At 39.3% G+C, this 19,670-nt stretch overlaps 1 protein-coding gene across 1 annotated transcript; it reads left to right on the top strand.

The window, feature by feature from the left end:
• The first annotated feature begins 211 nt into the window (after window positions 1–211).
• On the top strand, window positions 212–3,180 carry PAD4 (alpha/beta-Hydrolases superfamily protein). The gene is made up of 4 exons (XM_078957140.1): window positions 212–433; window positions 657–1,014; window positions 1,107–1,820; window positions 2,250–3,180. The coding sequence occupies exons 1-4, from the start codon at window positions 414–416 to the stop codon at window positions 3,063–3,065; spliced, it is 1,908 nt and encodes a 635-aa protein (XP_078813266.1). The 5' UTR covers window positions 212–413; the 3' UTR covers window positions 3,066–3,180.
• The last annotated feature ends 16,490 nt before the right edge of the window (window positions 3,181–19,670 follow it).

Here is a 19,670-nt window from a genome sequence, read left to right as displayed (position 1 = left end):
TTTTGTGCTATTTATCCATTATTCTAATATAAATTATTAAAAAACAGAGTAAAATAAATTATTAAAAAACAGAGAGGTGTAATCTCAAACAATTTTCCAACTACAAAGTGCTAAATGAGATTTTTTTTTAATAAAATATTATAAAAGCAATTGCAATGTCAAAGTGAAATTAAAAGATATACTATGAAATGATGGATTCATAGGGTGCACAATAGCACAAGGGCATGGACTGTTACAGTTGACTCGACTGTCTAACCCAAACTTTCCCAAAGCCGCCTTCTATAAGACTTTGTTGCGCAATTTCTCCCACATGAATGATCATGATTTCAAACTCACTCACCCAATTCTTCTTCTAATTTCTTTTTCAAGTTGAAGAAATAAACAAAGAAAAAGAAATCAGAATCATCTTGACAATGGAAACAGAAGCTTCACCGTAAGTCTCCCAAATCGTTTCTTTCTTTTCCTTTCCACATAGTCTTTTCTGGTTTTTAAATTCCAACAAGTATGTGGCAGAAGTAACCAACTTCTATAGTCCTATACTATCAATTGGATAAGAAGACGAAGAAAATTCATAGCGAAATTTCGTCGAACATGTTGTCGTCAATTACTTCTGGGGTATTTATTGATAGTTTCGTATTCGTTAATGAATTGGGCAGGTTCGAGACGAGTGAGATGTTGGCAAGGTTTTTGGGGTCAACGCCATTGTTACCGGAGTCATGGAAGCTCTGTGGACGATCAAACGTCATGGCGCCTCAAGGGTTCTTGACTGATGAAGTCGGAGGTGTTACGTATGTTGCGTTTTCCGGCGTCCAATCGATCGATGGGTTGGACCCGTTTTTCGGGAGTTTAGTACCTCTGTCGGCTGTTTCCGGTGTCTCTCCTTTCTCCGGTGGTGGCGATGGAGGGATGTTTTCGGCGTTTCAGAAACAAGGAGACGAGAATTCTGCGATGGTGGATGCCGGATTACTTCACCTGTTTTTGGCTATATACCATACCCCCGTTTTCCAAAATCAGGTTTGTTTCCTACTTTCCTCTTTTATCTTCCGTTCTCCGATCAAGGGTTCCGGCATAATTGAGGTAATATAACGAAAGTGTTGACCTTGCAGATGTTCGAAATCATGAAAAAACGAAAACCGGTGGTGTTCACCGGACACTCCCTCGGAGGCGCCATCGCTGCCCTGTCTTCACTTTGGCTTCTCTCATATCTCCAATCAATCTCCTCCCCTCCCTCTGTAATTTGCTTCACCTTCGGCTCCCCTTTGATCGGAAACCAATCCCTTTCCAAAGCCATCCAACAACAACGATTGAGTGGCAACTTCTGTCACCTCGTTTCAAAATTCGACCTCCTCCCACGGCTGCTCTTCGCACCATTATCTCCGATCATCACCCACCTCCACATCCTCCTGAAATCATGGCACTTAACCATGAATTCGCCGTTTTTCATTCGGGATCTAGGTACACAACTCACCGAACATGAGAAATTCGAGTTATTCCATTTTATACTGGGTTGTGTTGACTCTATCGCTCGATCACCGGAAGTGATGACAAATCGTTCTTCGTTTGTACCATTTGGGAACTTCATGTTTTGCTCCGACGATGGAGCGATTTGCATCGATGACATTAGTGCTATTGTTAGAATGCTTCACTTGACTTTTGCGTCTGGATCTCCAAGTTTGTGTATCGATGATCATCTCGAGTATGAAAGTTACGTTGAAAAGATTAATTTACAGTTCTTGAATCGGAGTGAAGAAGAGCTTTGTGAATCTAACACCTATGAAGCCGGAGTTACATTAGCGTCGCAATCGATATCTTCTGGTCATGTGAGGCTCTTTTTTTTTTCGTTGATTTCTGTGATAATAATTAAAAAATTCGAAATTTTTTTATAAGTGTTCTTTATTGCATAAAGAAAGACCAATGACTAAAGTTTTGCTTTATTTTTCCTAAATGTTTAATTATAATATAAAAGGAAAAATAAATGAAAACAATATTATAAAATATCAAAACTTATAAACATATGCATATGTAATCCTTCAAAAAGACTTATTTTTGTCACGTCATTTTCCACTAATATTTAATTCAAAGCAACATATTTTCACAAACGTTGGCGATTTTATACCCACCACTTAAAAATAAGTCGTCCTTTTGGAATATTACAAGGACTTTCTTTCAACCTCCATTGGAGGTTTTCAAATACTTTTATAATTTTCTAATTTAATTCGTTTTTATATTTATGTGTTTATTGTTAACAGGAACATATGGTTAGACCCGTTAAAGATTGCCTAAAGACAGCTAGGCGAATTGGGCGTACCCCGAACCTCCAAAGTGCTAGACTAGCCATTTGTCTATCAAAATTTGCACCGTTACGTGCGCAAATCGAGTGGTACAAAGCTTCATGTGACAAATCAGATGACCAACTCGGGTACTACGATTCCTTTAAACTACGCGGACCATCTAAACGTGATTTCAAAGTTGTGATGAACACAATCAAACTAGGCGAATTTTGGGACAGTGTAATCGGCATGTTAGAAAACAACCAACTCCCCCACGATTTCCACAAACGAGCCAAATGGGTGTACGCATCCCAATCCTATAAACTTCTCGTTGAACCACTAGACATAGCCGAGTACTACAAAAATGGGGACCACCGCAAAAATGGACATTATCTGAAAGGTGGGAGACACACACGATATACAGTTTTTGATAAGTGGTGGCAGGAACGCGAACGTGATAGGTTTGGGGACACAGACGGATACAGTCGGAGGAGTAAGTTTGCGAGTTTGACACAAGATTCGTGTTTTTGGGCGAAAGTGGAGGAGGCTCGAGAGTGGCTCGAGAATGTTAGAAGTGAGCGGGACCCGAGGCGGCTTGCAGGGTTGTGGGCGGGTATTGAGAAGTTTGAAAATTATGCAAAAGGGTTGGTTGAGAGGAAAGAGGTGTCTATTGATGTTTTGGCTAGAAATTCTAGTTATATGGTTTGGGTGGAGGAGTTGAGGGTGTTAAAATTGCATTTTCAACAATTTTCTACTCAGATTCCCGGGGGTTTGGATAGGAAGGTTGTGCCATAGGTTTTAATGTCTATCTTTGACCCTTAACTATATATAACGCAAAATAAGTTGTGGTCACTTAATTGTAGGACTTATTTATCTATTATCTTAGGTCTCAATCTTTTTTGTTTATTAATCTTACTTTTTTGTGAAAAGGGTAAAACAAAAATGGGTAAAGATATAGTAAAAGTCATTCTTATTAAACAAAAATCATTGAGATAACTTATTAAACAAAAGTAACACTCCAATAAAATTTTAATATTTTGTGCTAGTTTACAGTTTAATCTCAATATTTATTTTTTTAAAAGTCCTGGTTATCTAATTTTGTACGATAACCTATCATTTTTTGTTTAAAAAAAATAATTTTTTCGTTAATTCAAGTAAAATTTAAAATAATCGGGACTTTTTCTGTTTAAAAAAATAAACGTTGGGATTGAACTGTAATATGATTCAAAATATTGAGATTTTATCGGAGATTTCCTAAGTTAAATCACTCAATTTTAATAATTTGGTTCATTGTTATAAAAATATATTTTTTACGCTATTATGGTTGATCAATAACATGACTTAGCTAATTACTAGTGTGAAAATTTGATGCCACTAACTTCTTAAAATAGTTTTATTAAATATGTCAATGTTTTAAAATTGATTTGAATCCGCCGGTAGAATCAGTTGGACTGAAAACTGTAAAAAATGACTTTATTAGCATCAGTTTTATACTTATATTTGGACTATAACGAACCCACCAGTTTTTATGAAAAACTCGGTTGAACTAATTAAATTGACCTATCAAAACTTAGTTGAACTGTTAAATTCAATAAAATGGAATTCGGTTGTATGGTTCGATGATCAGAATTTGGAGCTACTGCTTGGGAGTTATGATAATTTAATATCGATGATCAGAATTTGGAGCTACTGCTAGGGAGTTATGATAATTTAATAGATTGTTTAGGAGATGTCTAGAAATATAGTTTTCATTTATACATTATAAGGTCAAGTTTCAATTTTTAGTTTATTATCAATAGAAGTGAATTTTTGGTTTATCTATATGGCTTACTTTATAGTTCCTTACAATGGCATCAATGAAAGTGTTGGTTACATTTCTATTATTAGCAATATTAATTGCGGATTTTATTTTTATTATATCGGTTGTGGTAGTGTCATAATTAACTAAGTAGAAAAGAATTTTCATCGTCCAAGTTTCAATTGGATAGAAACTTGATGTCATGCAATTTGAATTGCGTGATGTATGGGAATCTTGATTGTTGGAAGATTATGACTAATTCATTGATCACATGATTATGTGAGTCAAGTGAAGGATTAGTGGATCTATTACATGTTGATATAGACTATTCAGATCCACCACAAAGGATGAAAATTCTACTCGTCATGATATATTGATATTTTAGTAAATATGATTGTGTTTATAAGATTAAGCATAATTATGATATTTTGAAAAGATTCAAAGAGTAGTAGAACGAATAAGAAGAATCTATTAGGCAGAAAGATGAGAGTTTCTCTAATCTAAAAGGAAAGGAGACTACTTTAGCATTATGTTTTATGGTCATCTTAATGATTGTGGAACTATGTCACAACTGATCCTCGAAAAACATCTTAGTGCAATTGTATGACTAAGAAGAGGATTTATATATTGTTGAAATGGTTCAATTGAGAGATGAGTCATACTTCGTTTCCATTCAAGTTTTAGAGTCATACTCTAGTAACTAAAAATCATATCTTGAAACTCATTTTAAACTAAGAAGGTTGAAAAATACCTCAAATATATGGATTAAAATGTTTTCCTGCTCTAGCACATATAGAATTGGAGTTGCGATGTTTTTGTTAATCGAGAAACAAAGGATAAACTAAGACCTATTCTGTGAAGTGTTTTCTTGTCGAGTATCCACACGAACTTTTGAATATTTGTTTTAGCTCGTCAAGGAATATTCCTTGAGAGAGAAACTTATATGTCAAAAATTCAGTGGGATTCTTATTGATCTTAAGAGTTTTAAGAGTCAGTCGACAATAAACCTTTTAGTTCTCACTAGCACACTACCTGTGGTTGACAACCTATCGTGTTAAGTTGACATATTCTTGTTTCTATGCACCTTCCAGTTGAGTTGGTAATCCTTATGAGGTTTATGGTTCTCATCTGACTGTAAAAAGAAAAGCACGTTGATCAGAAAAAGTACATTTATCAATATGGGTGAGTTGTTTAACAAAACATAATGATTGGTAGGCCCTTATGCTACGAGAGGGGAAGAAATTTAGAATAATGAAGTTCACTCCATGGAGGAAAGCTAAATTTGAATTTGGTTTTGTCTTTAACCTTATCTTATGATTATAGGATGGAAATGATAAATTCACATGGATGGGAACGTATACACCATAAATCTAGGTGGCAAAAGGTTACGCTCTCATTTATCAGAATAATTATAGGAAAACACTTTCCATAGTAGATTTTAATGGTCTGATAAAGATCAACATGGTTAGCGGATATGTTAACCGCGTTCTCAAATTCATAATATGATTAGGGCATCCCTCTTCGTATTTTTAATTGTGAGAAATGGAAAGGATTTGTTTGAACTTTCAAGACATATATCTATAAGTTTCGAAAAGGTTTAAACACTGTTGAAGATTATTGTGTTGCGTCTTGGGCCCTTTTTGTTTTACAGCCGGATTGGGCTTGTCAATCCGTGGTTATCTAGATTAGCCTTCTTTTTTTTAGAAAAACGGTTAGGGTTTTAATATAAATATATGCATGCATGTATGCGTATAGGTCAGTGGTCGTTATTCTCATTGATTATTGTAAACCCTAAAATCCTCTACAGTTGATGTTCTTTATCGAGCTCTTCTGAGGATTGTTTATTAATCATTCGACACCTTTTGATCCATTTGCTTGTTCTTATTGTTTATCTGGTTATTTCTCTACCTGTTTCATAGATCTAATCGATCTTCAAGTTTATTTTTAAACTTATCAATTGGTATCAGAGCAGGAGGCTGTGTAATCGATACACTTCTTTTCTGTGCAAAAGCTTCAATTAGGGTTATTCCGCATTCATTGATATTTATTGAGCCGTCATCTCATAATTGACGTATCTCGATATTTATTATTTTTGCCCTAATTTGATATATTACAAGTCTGATCTTTGAACAGGTTATTCGATCAATTATGGACGAGTCGCAATCCAATCCCATCAATATTTCAAACAGCATTGGATCAACAATGAAGATTCCCATCCTGTACACCCATGATTATGAAGTCTGGGCGAATCACTTTGAAGATTATGTCACAGGATCTGAGGATAATGGATACCTCATCTGGGAAGCAATCATCTCTGGACCTTTTTCTCATTCAGCAACTTCAAGGATTATTAAAACTCAAAAAGAGTATAACGATCTTCTGAAAGATGTTAAAGATGTGGCACAAGACGAAAAAGTTAAATTTCAGTGCAATATCAAAGCGTTAAGATTGATCAGATTTGCTCTTCAATCCGATACTTTTAGGCTGGTAAGTTCATGCACGACTGCAAAAGAAATATGGGATAGGCTACGTGAACTGTACTCTACAGACGAAGATCTTGAACACTCCATTCAAACCTTACTCTTGTCTGAGTTTGGTGAGTTCAAGCAAGGAACAGAAGAAACGGTAACTCAAACGTTCGATCGCTTCAATCATCTTCTTAGCAAGATGATCAAACATGACATCGAAAGGAAGCTTATTGAACAGAAGGTTACGTTTTTGAACGGACTCAGATCTGAGTGGAGAGCTGTCGTGTCCACAGTTAAAGCGCACGAGCAATTCAAATCCTATTCTTTGGCAAAACTAGTGGGGATCCTAAAATCTCAATAAAAGATCGTATTACAGGAGAAAAACGTGGTTTCAGGTCTCGGTTCATTGGCCCTCCTGTCGAAAAGCAAAGCGGTGATAGAGGACGAAGATCTCAACTTGGATGATTATGATCTCACGTCTGAGGACTATGCTATGATGGTGTCAAACCCCAAGAGATTCATCAAGAAGAGATTCCCCACTAACAGGAACCGAAACTGGCAAGGGAGTTATAGCTCTGAAAAGGTCAAAGATGAACCGAAGGCTGCAGAGTCAAAGAAGGAACCGAAGGCTGAAGGAGATTCTGGAGTAAGCTGCTTTTATTGTGGAGGAAAGAACCACTATGCAAAAGACTGCGTCCTCAAAAAGATGGCAGAAAAGGACGAGGAAAATGATGAAGAAGCCGCGTTGATGAAAAAGCTTGATGAATTAAGGATGAAGAAATCTACTGCTAATCCTCCTATGATTGCTTTAATTGTGCAGGGTTCGGTAGCTAATGATGAGTTCGGTGGCGTGGAGGTCTGGTCAACCGACTCCGAAGATGATGAAGTGAGGAAGCCTTCACATGGAAAGGCTTATGTAGCGAAAGAAGAGAGTAGTGGAGGAAGATGCTTGATGGTGTCCGACGTTTCTCAGATGAGGGGATACAACACTGATGATGGGAATGATGACAAGGCACAACAGAATCTGTGCTTTACTGCCAAACCACTCAGCGTGCAGTTCAGCGAACTTGATGAACTGATCAAGAAGGTACAATCAGTTTTTGTCTCATTTAAAGTCCCACAATGCTCATATGAAAAGGAATTAAAAAGTGTTAATTCAATAATCTCTCATCTAGATAGTAGTTTAACTCAAACTCGGGTCACCAATTCTAACCTAACTGACCAATTAAGCAGGGTATCTTCGAAGAGTGAGGAACGGCGGATGTGGATCGAACTGAAGGAGTCGGAGTTAATCAAAATAAAAGATGAAAACATTTATTTGTAAAGAGACAATTTAAAGCTTTTGAAACAGCGAAATGTTTTTTGTCTGATTGCCAAACGTCTTTATACTAATATTACTCAGCTTCATTTGAATTGTGAAATAGGGCAAAAGATTCATCGCATGATTTTACCCTTTCTTGAGTTTAAGGAAGATGAAATTAATGCTGATGCATATAATTGTGAGAGTATTATTTCGTCTGAGGATGTTAATCCAACATATTTGTATGGACTGGACAAAATAGAATCTTTCATAAAATCCAAGGACCACAAGAACATGCTCAAAAATCTTTTGGATGAAAATGATAAACTGAAGCTAAGAACCGAAACCATACAAAAATTTGACTCACTGAATGTCAACTTAAGCTCAGAAAATAAGATTGATGTTGAAAATGCATCTGAGCTTAATGAGGACGATAATATGAGTGAAATTTCTGTAGAGGACACAGTTGATTGTTCAGAATTTGTCAAGAATGAACCCGAGAACCACAAAAATCTTATTTCAGAAAATTCTGTGGAGTTCGCTCGGTTGTCCCAACAAAAGTCCCCGATTCTTGTGGAGAAGGCAGTCGTATACCAAAAAGTTAGAACCACTCCGAATCAGGTGTACAAAGTCACAAGTGTAACCGAACATCAGACTGCTGAACTAACAACTATTGTGAACGAAGACAATGCTGATGGCTGTGACGAGTTCTTCTGGTCAGCTCCCATTGACAATGCTGATGAAACGGTAGGTCTGTCTGAAAGGACTTCATGGAAAAGCAAAGGCAGATACGTACCAGAACCTTTAAATAAACCTGATGGTTTCAACGTGGCAAGTACCAGTGGAACAAAAGATGTCCCTCAAGAGAAAGAAATTCCTGCAAAAGAAGTCACATCTCCAAGTGAAACTACATCAGTTCAGAGTGGATCAGCCAACGAAAATCAAAAACATAAAGCTAACATCCATCATCAACCAAAGCAGATGAGAAATCAAAAACGAGAAAGGAATCAGAGATACAGGAAGAATCTCTCAGAAAGAAAACAATTTTGGCAATCGCAAAATGCCTATTTCTCACATCAAGACAGGAATTTAAAACCAGAGAAAAATCCTGTTGGATCGATGGAGAGTAATAACAACCGAAAGCAGAAGTTCAGTTCAGAACACAATGACAACCGAAAGCAGAGTCTTGGTTCTGAGCAAAACAACAACCGAAAGCAGAGGTTCGGTTCAGGGCACAATGACAACCGAAAGCAGAGGCTCGGTTCTGAGCAAAACAACAACCGAAAGCAGAGGTTCGGCTCAGAGCATAACAACAACCGAACGCATAGATTCGGTTCAGAAAATGATTTCAACCGAAAGCACAGGTTTGGTTCGGAAATCAAAAGAGATCAAAACTCTAAGGTTGGTCCTACCGTTAATCAAAAGCAAAAGAGTCACCTGGAATCTTCAACCAAGAAGTCATACCGTTCTGAGCTATCTCATTCTAACTCTTCAAAATCTTCTGTCTCTTCTCGTCCTAAATTCCACTCTGTTCCTTCTCAAAAATCTCAGTCATCAGCTGACCAAAAAGGAAAACAGAAGGTTTCAGATATCGAACCAGAATCAATACCAAAAGCATCAAATCCAAATAAAATCAAAGTTTTCACCATCAAAAGGAAAGATGAAACAACACTAATAAAAATAACATATTTAGTTGACATCTCTCTTACTATTCCAGTTCCAGTAAAAAGCTGACGTGGACCCAAGAAGCTCTGGGTTCCTAAATTTGCTTAATTTTTGCAGGTTATCAGTGACGAGCAGTTTGACGAAGAATGGTACATTGATAGTGGCTGCTCGTGTCACATGACCGGAAGGAAGGAAGAGCTAAGGGAATTCAGATCTCTTTCAAATGGTGGAAATGTCAAATTTGGGAACAACTCCTTCGGCACCATCAAAGGCTACGGGATGATTACAAACAGTGATTTCTCAATCAGGAAAGTTGCATATGTAGAGGGACTACAACATAATCTCATCAGTGTATCTCAGCTTGTTGGAGGTACTGGTCTCAAGGTCTCGTTCGATATGAAGGTTCGGAAATTATTGAGAAGAAGACGAACAAAGTTATTCTCAAATCAGATCGCAAAGGTGAAATGTTTCCCCTAAATCTCAAACCAATCAAAGGAAACCCAACCATCTGCCTGTTATCCAAAGCACAATCTGATGAAAGCTGGCTATGGCACCGAAGACTCTCTCATCTCAACTTCAAAGATATCAACAAACTTGTCACTGGAGGTCACGTTAGAGGTCTTCCATTGCTCAAGTATGATAGAGATCATCTATGTGCTGCATGTGAAATGGGGAAGCAGAGTCGTCAAAGTCATCCATCTATAATAAACACTAAAGTTGTTGAACCACTAGAATTACTTCATATTGATTTATGTGGTCCATCTTCTATAGAAAGCATTGGTGGTAGCAAGTATATTCTTGTTATTGTTGATGACTTTTCACGTTTTACATGGGTGTTCTTTCTGAAGCTTAAATCTGAAGCGACTCACAAGCTAAAAGTGTTCATCAAGCAGATTGAAGTACAGCTGAAGAAGGTCGTTAGCAATATCAGAAGCGACAATGGGTTGGAGTTCAAAAATAAAGAATTTGAAGAATTCCTGGAAGAAAAGGGAATCAGTCACAACTTCTCAGCTCCCTACACACCTCAACAGAACGGTATTGTCGAAAGACGAAACTGATCCTTATGTGAAGCTGCCCGAACAATGCTAAGTTTTGCTTCCTTACCTTTATATTTTTGGGCTGATGCTATTTCTGCTGCTTGTTTTACACAGAACAGGTCGTATCTTAACAAGCGCTTCACTCTCACTCCTTATGAGATCATCAACAACAGGAAGCCAAATGTGAAGTTTTTCCATGTGTTTGGTTCCAGGTGTTTCATTTTCAATTCCAAAGAACACCGCAACAAGTTTGATGTCAAAGCTGACGAAGGGATAGTTATGGGTTATTCTCTTACTTCCAAAGCATACAGGGTGTTAAACAAGCGTTCAAGGAAAATAGAAGAAACTTACTACGTGACTTTTGATGATAGCTATGTTAAAAAGCTAAAGGCCAAAGAAGACACAGCTGGAGAAATCTTTCCTCAAACTGGCCAAGTCACAGCCTCGATCGCTAATCTATTCGAGAACTTCATGGAGCTTTTTGATGAACCAGAGAAGGCCACTCTTTCTGAATCCAGTGCAGCAGACAACAGGGTAGATCACTTGAAGCAACTTATTGATGATGCTGCAAGAAGAATGAATGAAAAAGAATCAGGTTCAAAAGACCCTCCCCAACACAATGCGTCAGTCGAGGGGGAGTGTCCACCATCAGTCGAGGGGGAGGATCCACCTTCATCCCAGCCAAGTTCACAAGTTGAGGGGGAGCTAAGGTCTCAACCTTCAACCGAAAGCACATTGCCGACCGAAAATGCCTCACCAACCGAAAGTGCCTCACCATCCAAAAGTGCCTCACCAACCGAAGGTGCATCAACGCCCGAATGCTCAATACCACAAGAAACCAATGTAGCTCAAGATTCACAAGACATTCCTGTAAGATCATTTGTCGAGGAGGAGCATACTAATATGTCATACGACTTCGACAGTCTGTCCGAACCAGAAGAAATGATAAATGCTGAATTAGATCCATCTTTTGATCCAAACTTCCCTCCTCTCACCAAATGGACCAGAGATCATCCTGTCTCTCAAGTTGTTGGTAATATCTCAGAAACAGTTCTGACTCGATCACAACTCAAGGAAAAACAAGCATCCTTGTTCTCAAAAGTCGAATTCTGCATGTTTAACTCATTCGTATCAAAAGTTGAACCAAAGACAGTTAACACTGCTCTTGATCACTCCGATTGGGTTCAAGCTATGCAAGACGAACTGAATGAATTTGAAAGGAACAAAGTCTGGCGTCTTATTCCAACTCCTCCAGATGCATCGGTTGTTGGTCTCAAATTTTTCTTTAGGAACAAACTTGACAAGGAAGGGAATGTTATAAGAAACAAAGCACGTCTGGTCGTAAAAGGATACTGTTAGGAGGAAGGCATTGACTATGAAGAGACTTTCGCTCCTGTAGCTAGGCTGGAATCAGTGAGAATATTTCTTGCCTATGCTGCTCACAAAAACTTTGAGGTCTTTCAAATGGACGTCAAGTGTGCATTTCTCAATGGCGAACTCGAAGAAACTGTGTGGAGCAACCTCCTGGATTCGTGAATGAAAAGTATCCCGATCATTGTTACATTTTGGATAAAGCCGTGTATGGTCTGAAACAAGCACCGAGAGCCTGGTATGAAACGCTGACTAAATTTTTAAAGATGTCCAAATTCAAACAAGGTTCGGTTGACCCAACCTTCTTTCGCAAAAAGGAAGGTAACCACCTTATGATCGTTCAAATTTATGTCGATGATATCATCTTTGGCTCCACGAATCCTAGCCTAACAGCAGAATTCAGAAAGCTGATGGAGACTAAATTTGAAATGAGCTCGATGGGTTCCATTAACTTTTTCCTTGGTTTAAATATTAGACAGGGGCCTGAAGGCATCTTTATCAACCAGGAAGCTTACATAAAGAATCTCTTAGCAAAATTTGGCATGATGGGAGATTCAAAGGTCAAAGTCCCAATGGCGTTCGACACTAAGCTCACTCTATCCCTGGATAAACCGGCTGTTGATCTTACACTTTATCATCAAATGATAGGCTCTTTAATGTATCTTACTGCTAGCAGGACTGACATAATGTTTTCTGTTTGTTACTGTGCTCGGTTTCAGGCAAATCCACGGGAGCCTCACATGCTTGCAGTGAAGAACATATTACGTTATCTCAAGAGAACTACCTCTTTAGGTTTGTGGTACCCTTCTAACTCAGGCTTCTTCGTTCAAGCCTACTCAGATGCAGACCTTGGTGGTTGTGGTCTCGACAGGAAAAGCACCACTGGCGGCTGCCAATTCCTCGATGGAAAGTTGGTTAGCTGGCAGTCAAAGAAACAAACGTGCGTGTCTTTGTCTACTGCTGAAGCAGAATACATTGCCGCTGCTTCCTGTACCTCTCAAGTGATTTGGATCCAAAGTCAACTCCGAGACTATGGACTCAATATGAAAAAGATCCCACTATATTGTGACTCTGAAAGTGCAATTAGGATTTGTCATAACCCAGTGCAACACTCCAAGACCAAGCACATAGCACTGAGGTATCACTTCATCAAAGATCACGTGGAAGATGGAAACGTTGAAGTACACTTTGTTTGAACCACTGATCAATTGGCCGCTGTCTTTACCAAACTCTTCCTGAAGCGACTTTCAACAAAATTCTACAAGGCTTATATATGATGGTAGGAGAGTCGGTCCCAAATCCTCAATTCTCTAACTAAGAATTAGGAACCGAAATAGACATACCGCTCGGTCTCTCTCTGCTCTGGAGATTTAATGGAACCGAAATAGACAAACCGCTTGGTCTCTCTCTGCTCTGGAGATTTGATGGAACCGAAATAGACAGACCGCTCGGTCTCTCTCTGCTCTGGAGACTTAATGGAACCGAAATAGACAGACCGCTCGGTTCCTCTCTGTTCTGATATTTTAATGTCACCGAAATACACAGATCGCTCGGTCTATCTCTGCTTCATCATTTTCTTTCTGTTGTACATTTTATCTTTTCTTTTTCAGAAAAATTTCAAAAATACAAAAACATTTTTCCTTTCTGTTTTTATTCTGTTTCTTACTTATTTCCACTACTCGCTAGTCCTGGTTGGTGTAAGCTTTGCACAGGTAAATACAAGTATCACCTTCAATAATGTTCAACTAGGTATATTTCATTTTTCTCTCAAACTAGTTAGACGTCCCTAGAAGCATGCTGCTGTATGTTGTCACAAGCCTCTATGACCTTGAGTAAGCCTTAATGATTCGATCAATACCTATCGTTTCTTCCCAATCAGGCTATTTTCCAACACTCGGTATAGAGCTACCTTACTCTTCTCATTTGAAACACGAGTTGCTCTGCTTTGTCCCACTTCTGTAGCAGAAGGTACATTCGGTCTCTTAACCACCTCCTCAACTTCTACATTTACCTTCGATTCCCTAAAGTAACCCTTGATGCTTTCGGTCTTTACCACTGAAGCTTATGGTTACACAACATCTGTGTTTATGATCTTGGATTCGCTTACCACGTTCCAAGTGAAACCCAACATCCAATACCTAAAATGAATTGACGGTGCATGATATACTCAAGATGTTACTTGGAAATCTCATTTTCTTTTTGCGTGATCTTTTATGAAATCGTCTCTACCTAAGACATTTCTTCCCAAAGAGGTCCAGTTTATTTTTTTTCTTTGAGATTTCTGTTTATCCCATGCTTGTCACAAGATAATTCCCACCTACCTGTTCAACAGATCACATCGGTCTCACAGGTACCTCTGCCAACACTCAGTTTTATGTTGAGACTTGATGTTCGGTTAGAGGACAGCCACCCCACAACCTATGATCAAAAGATGCCTTTCATTGTTTATTGACAGACAATTGATCGTATTTCTCGGGAAACCACACAAGCACTTCAAGTCTCTCTTGGCTTTGAAGGTAGTGATTCTTGCCCGGAATCCTCCGCCTTATGTCTTCATCATAGACATCACTCACATCTCCAACACCTTTGATTTATTTCTTTATCTTTCACACTCTTATGCACGGAAATTAATTTTTCCAACATTCTGATTGCTGTTTGGTATGTGGTTTTAAGTTTCAGTTGTAACCAAACAAGGGCACAAGGAATTTCAAACGGTACAAAAATATGATTTGGGCGCGTGCAGTTGATTCGTTTCACACCCACGTGTGCTGACGTTTTCCTGGGATAAACCATAACATCCAATCGCGCCTTTTCAGGCGACGTTTTCGTTCCATAATCATCACGATTTTCTCTCTCCAGTGAATGGTATAAATAGAGGTGATCGTGTTCCTTGTCATTTACCACACACGTATCTTCTCTCTCTGAAAAAGTTTCCACTGTTCATCTTCTTCTTCGATTCAACAATGGCGACTTCTTCTTCTGCGCACGATCAAACTGCATCTTCATCATTGCTTTCCATCAAGCCTAATCAGAATATGATTATCGAGATGACCCCTTTCTTATATGATGCGTACATGCTCCATGTGGTGGAATGTCTGAAATATTCCCCATTACTGTTGGCTCTCACGCAGGTGGAAGCCGTTCCGATGTCCCTGCTTTCTCAAGTCTACACATCAGCAAGTTATGACAAACACAAAGATCGTATCTACTTCACCATCCATGACTAGAAAACCTTCGTCTCCAAAACCAAGTTTTGCTCTCTTCTAGGGCTTGCCGTTGATTCTTCCGTCATCTCACCGGATTTTTTCTCAACTACCCAGCTTTTCTCGATGATGTACGAGATGGGTTATATTGATGTTCTTACGACAATCGCAAAGGTCAAGAAATCTTGTCTTCCTTCTCAGTGGAATGGCTTGCTTACCTTGTTAATCAAGGGTTTAGCAGAACGCTGTGGTGGTTCTGATACCACGAGCAAAGGATTTCTCACCATTCTCTATGGGCTTTACAACATCATCAACTTAGATTATGGCTCCATAATCTGGTCTCAAGTCATTCAGAGTCTAAACACCCCAACCCGGTACTCCGAGATCTCTTGCGGACGTTTCTGAACGCTCATCACGAAGAAAGCCATGGATTCCCTAGAAATCCCCGTGATAAAGGATGTTCTTCTCGCTTCAATAGCTTCTTTCCACACTAAGAAGATTATTGTTTCTGATCCGAGTAAGTTTCTACATTATTGATTAATTCCTAAATCCATGTACAGGTGTGTCACGCCCCATAGCAAGATCATGGCTGACTACAGCACCAGAACTCCCTTACCTCCAAGGGTTCTGTCTGACGAACAGAAAGCCGCCTTGGAAGCCCTAGATCAACCTGCCAACCGTGGCAAGAGGGCTGGTAAAAAGGAAAAACAAGAGAAGAAAGCATCAGAACCGAAAAAGGAGAGAAAGCCAAGATCCTCCAAGCAAAAACATGATGCAGATGAACCTTCTCAGTCAAAAACAAAGAAGGTTAAGAAGATGGCTAAAAGGGCCAAAGGATCCCCTTCTCCTGGCTCTGCTCCAAATGACCAATCAGACGCAGAAGCTGCTGCTCCTCATGCTTCCCCAACAGAGCCAACTACTGCTCAGTCTCCTCAACAACCATCCTCTCCTACAGATACTCATCTTCCCTCTCCACCAGCATCTCCCAAAATTACAAAACCACCCACTCCTCCACCTTCTCCTAAAATTCCTACCCCACCCCCATCACCGAAACAGAAGGTCCCACTTTCTGTTCCTATCATCATCCCTCCCACTACAAAAGAACCAACCTCTTTACCGACTTCAACCATTCCTTTCTCTGTTACTATTCCTACATCTTCGATCCCTACTCCAATCATCACCGAATCCGTTGCTACCACTTCTTCCCAACCACCAATAACTGTCAATGTATCTGATACAGGGGCTACTACTGTGGTTGAAACCCCTGTCATTAACATCCCACCATCACCTTCTCCATCCTCAACCTCCGGTGCTACTTTGGGCGGTGATGATGAAGAGTACGATTCTCTTTATTATAGCCCATACCGGATTCCCACAGATACTGATGCAGATACCCCTATTACCAGTCAGCAGCTTCAAGAAATTCACGACAAACTCGATAGTTTGTTGGCTGATAATAAAGCCTATGGGGGTGTGGTAGTGAAAGCCTTTATCGAGTCTGCAATCAAGACGTATACTGATGCTCTGGATCGTTCCACCGATGCCATTGACAACTCAGCCGCTTCATGCTCCAAAGCTACAAAGGAAGTCTCTGAGGTTGTTCACACAACTCAGATTTTTCTCGATTCTCTCAAAGCACATGCTGATGCTAATATGGCCAAGTATCAAACGTCTATGGACTCCTTTTCGGCTACCCTTCAGGGTGAAACCTCCAAGTTTGAGGCTCTGCGTGCTGACCTCAAAACTGAATCCACCTCTTTTCTCCAATCTTTGGATTCATGTTTTGCTTCTCTAGCAGCAGAGAGCACTTTAAAAGAAGATCTTGTCAAGCATCAGGCAACTATTGACCTTCAGAAGATACAACTGGCCCAGGCACAACAAGAAATCTCTTTGCTGAAAACTCAGCGGGCTGTTCTTCAAGGTTGCGCTGGTGATGTCAAGAATATGTTGACAACTGTCCTCGACACTCATGATCCCTTTCTTACCCTTACCATCAGACAACATCTCCAGGCTAAACTCCTTCCTGTGATTAACATTTTGAGCGAATTGAAGGGTGTCTCGGAGAAGCTTGTTCTTCCGAGACAAGGGGGAGAGGAGGGTACACCAAATACAGAACCGAAGGTTAATTTAGCTTCGGGTTCTGGAAAACAATTACTTGTTGAGCGAGTCAGATACTGATGAAACTATCGCTGAAGCTCTTCAACGAAAGAAAAGAGACAAAGAGCTGGATGGGACACTGAAAATAGCTCGAGAGGCAGAGGCCAAAGAAAGATGAATCAAGGAGGATGAGGATGCTCTACAGGCCAAGAAGACTCTGTTCCCGGAATGGGATAGAGACACACTCATTAATCAAGCGATTGAGTTTCCCTCCATGTATTGGTTGGAACCAATTGCATTTTTTGAGTGTAAGAATACCAAAGACTCGCAGTTTGACATGCCAATCACACGAAAGGCTTTTACATTTCATTGCTTCGACGTCACTGCTGATGTCCCTCATCCAAACTTGAAGGTTGACAGAGAATTAATAGATTTTTATTTGAAGTATGGTCAACCACAGTACTTGACCTGGAGTGCACAGAAGATAATAAAGGTCAAGGTACTGAAACCAACACAGGCTGGGAAATTTGTGAACGTTAACTTCAAAGTCAACAGAGGAACGGCCAACACAGAACATTTTATTTCTCTGGCAGATCTTCCCAGTCTGAATCCTCATGATTGGATTCTGCTATACAACATTCTTCTCTCCAATCAAAGAGAGTATGAACCGATTCTGAAACATCTCAAAAGAATGTTGGCTTCCTATATCCATGAGCTTGCCACTATGGATCAGGAAATAGCAAAAATAATGAACAAGAAACCGACCGTCAAGCCTACTTCCAAGACAGGAGATGTGCACAAAATGAAGTTAGGGCAAATTGACTCTTCAATTCTGACGGTCATGTTCACAAGAGGCGATAGGCACAAGTTTCTGTTTGCTTTGGTAGACAAGCATCTGTTGTCAATAGATTGTCTGGAGCATATCATAAACATCATTCATCAATGCAAGCAGAACTCTACAGCTGACAAGAAGAACTTCACTGATATGCTTCAGTGGTATATCACTTTCAGGCATCACATTCTGGCCATTATACTGAGGATTTTTGAGACGGTGAAGAAACCTTCTGCTGTTAAAAGGGAATGAAGCCTCTGTGCCAAAGACGCAAAGGGGGAGATTGTTGAAGATTATTGTGTTGCGTCTTGGGCCCTTTTTGTTTTACAGCCGGATTGGGCTTGTCAATCCGTGGTTATCTAGATTAGCCTTCTTTTTCTTAGAAAAACGGTTAGGGTTTTAATATAAATATATGCATGCATGTATGCGTATAGAGTAGCTGTCGTTATTCTCATTGATTATTGTAAACCCTAAAATCCTCTACAGTTGATGTTCTTTATCGAGCTCTTCTGAGGATTGTTTATTAATCATTCGACACCTTTTGATCCATTTGCTTGTTCTTATTGTTTGTCTGGTTATTTCTCTACCTGTTTCATAGATCTAATCTATCTTCAAGTTTATTTTTAAACTCATCACGGACGTCAGATGAAGAAGTTATGAATTTATAACGGAGTTTTCTTGTCCCGGCCTACTAAAAATAAATAATAAAAATAATTTCAAAATTAGCTGACAGAGTCTAAACGAAAGTTGTAGAGTGTAGTCTCACCTACGCGGGGATATAAAGAACGTCGATAAAGGAGTTTGTATGAGGAAGATATGAATTTTTGAAGTTTATTAAATAATTAAAATATTAAATTTAAATATAAATTCCAATATTATCCAAAGGGGGGGGGGGGGGGGGGGGGGAGTCAGCGATCTTATCCGGGTTATGCCCAACGTAACTAGGATTTACACCCAACATAAATCGAGGATCTAGACCCTATAAAAGGGAGTCGAGTCTTCCGAGTTTCTTTGCTCAATTCCTCTTCTCTCTCTCTCTCTCTCCCATTTTATCTCGTTTTGCGTGCAGGAAATATCATGAAGCCCCGGTATCATTCCCGAATCCCGAAGCAAGTCCAGAAGCCCTGCAGATCCCAAGAAGTAAAATTCCTGAGCCGAAGATCTGCCCGCGAGGAGCCCGGTTTTTTGTGAAGACTTTCCAGATCTACCGAAGAATACTAATTGTACAAGCAGTAGTGCTGTCCGATCATCTTCTGATCATGTGAGTGTGTAGTCACTTTCTTTTAACGCATAATTATGAAGTATTTTATACGAAATACGTGTTATGTGTATATTTTGTTGTTATAAGTGTGAATGTAAATTCACTTTCTTCTATCTCATAGATATGATTTATTCTCTATGAAATATGTGTTATGTGTATGTGTCTCATATGTTGTTTGGAATATGTATTGAATGAGAATGCTACTAATATGTTGGGTAGAACATGGGTAGACAGTTGATGTGTGATAAACAGATGAGAGGCCTCGATGTTGTTTTTGATTCAGTCATGTAGCGGAGTTTAGATGACGACCACAGACTTTTCTAGACAGTCCTGTGGAACGCTAGCAGGCTCGCCACCTGTAGGTGTTA

The sequence above is a fragment of the Lactuca saligna genome, chromosome 5 (assembly GCF_052625555.1).
Source record: "Lactuca saligna cultivar CGN05327 chromosome 5, ASM5262555v1, whole genome shotgun sequence".
Lineage (NCBI taxonomy): Eukaryota > Viridiplantae > Streptophyta > Magnoliopsida > Asterales > Asteraceae > Lactuca > Lactuca saligna.
The sequence above is the reverse complement of the archived record's forward strand: the minus strand, read 5'-3'. Positions and strand labels throughout refer to the sequence as shown.